Genomic DNA, 1,699 nt, shown 5'->3' on the forward strand with positions numbered 1-1,699 from the left:
TGGCCCCGCACGGCCCCTCATGGCCCCGCACAGCCCCTCATGGCCCCGCACGGCCCCTCATGGCCCCGCACAGCCCCTCATGGCCCCGCACAGCCCCTCACGGCCCCGCACAGCCCCTCATGGCCCCGCACAGCCCCTCAGCGCCCTCGTGGCTGCCCGCGCGGGCTGTTGCTCAGGTGTGCCCAGGTGGGGGCGGCTCGCGCGCCATCGCCCCCTGGCGGCGCAGGTGGGGCCGGGCACAGGTCGGGCACAGTCTGTGCCGGGCACAGGTGGGACCCCCAGGCGCTGTGCCCACCCCGCGCTGCTGCTGCCGGTGTGCTCCGCGGCGCTTGGCCGGCACCCGCACACCGATTCCCGACACCTGCGGTCTTGTACTGCGTGTTCGTCTTCCGTTGGTTTGTTTGAAAGCACGGACGTGGCTCGTGCAGCTCCTTTAAATGCCACTTCAGAGTAGGAAATGATGCAGTTTGCAGATTCAGCAGCTTCGTTTTGAAATGAACAAGGTAAAAAGCAGGCACAGGGTGTGCTCTGGAAAAAACAGGCGACACGAGATGGAAATCTGTGCGTGACTACTCTGGCAATTGTTTTGAGGAGCATTTCTCCACACTTTTTAGCACAATCTCTTTTCAAGCTCCTTCTGCTAACCCCCCATTTTAGTAGCATTCCTGTGAGGCTTTTAGAGAGGGCTCCATGACTGGGAGGCATTTCATTAATAATTTGTCTTCATAAATTACAGGGGGTACAAAGATTTTTTGAAATTTTAATTTTAACTAAATTACTAAATTTTAAAAAGCCTTACCATAATAATTTCTTGTTTTTTAATGATTCCTATTAACATTTTTATTGCTTTTACAGGTAAATTGGTTTTTTCTTGTTTCAAAGATATCCTGCTATCAGGAAATCTAACTCTGTTTGTTCTGGCTTGGGTATGTCATTATCAGTTATAAAGATTGTGCAGATGGAGATTATGTTGGTGCATGCACTGGAAGAGACGCCAGGTTCTAATATCAGATAGAGTGTCTGATTTTGGTTAACTGGTGTGGAGACTTCTGTGTAAGCCTTAGCATGGCAGTGTTGGAACTGTAGGATATTGGGGAGCAGCCCTGTTGCCTGAGTACGTTAGGCCTTTTCTGACCCTGCTGACCATTTTGCAATACTGTGGGTTTCTTTTTGCAAAGAAATGCTGAACTACTGACCCATGTCTGTTCTTACATTCTGAACAGACACCTTTTTTTGGCCCTGTGCCATGAAGTACATGGGGCTGTGTCATGCTTTGTGTTTGGATGCATTTCATTTTTAATTTGAGTTCTGTTTCTCTGCGAAACAGTCCTGTTTCATTGGCTCAGTAATAATTGTCAGCCAGTCGTTGCTGATTAGCTCATATGGGAGATTTATCGCTGAAGATTCTGACTTTTCAAAATTACGTTCTGTGAAACTCTGTCTTCATTGGGGAAAACAGCTACTATTGTTGCTCCTCTGCAATAAACTGCTGTGCTGCAGCTGTGCTGGTCTGTGGATGTTTGGGAGTGAGATTTCTGAGGCTGTGAAGACAAACTTAGTAGTGATTTTAAGAAAAAGGTTGGTCTTGTCTTTTTGGGCTCCTCCTTTGAGTTGTAGTGCTGATACTTTAGTGGTGTCCAAGCTCAGAATCTCAGTGCAGTGTTACATGTTTGTGATTTGTCTTTATAAAGGAAAGAGG

General features: G+C 48.3%; 1 protein-coding gene across 2 annotated transcripts in view; it reads left to right on the forward strand.

The window, feature by feature from the left end:
• Nucleotides 1–1,699, forward strand: part of GNB1L (G protein subunit beta 1 like) — a 38,793-nt gene that overhangs the window by 2,132 nt on the left and 34,962 nt on the right. Inside the window, exon 1 of one of the 2 annotated variants that reach the window (XM_027892610.1) lies at nucleotides 403–503. The exons of the other annotated variant lie outside the window; for it this stretch is intronic. Within the exon in view, the coding sequence (XP_027748411.1) occupies nucleotides 495–503 (9 nt within the window). The 5' untranslated portion in view covers nucleotides 403–494. Of the gene's footprint in view, nucleotides 1–402; nucleotides 504–1,699 lie in introns of those variants that run through there. 2 annotated transcript variants of the gene reach the window in all.

Source organism: Empidonax traillii, unplaced genomic scaffold, assembly GCF_003031625.1.
Source record: "Empidonax traillii isolate 1590-97213 ecotype Southwest subspecies unplaced genomic scaffold, ASM303162v1 scaffold361:size2146424, whole genome shotgun sequence".
NCBI classification, from domain to species: Eukaryota; Metazoa; Chordata; class Aves; order Passeriformes; family Tyrannidae; genus Empidonax; species Empidonax traillii.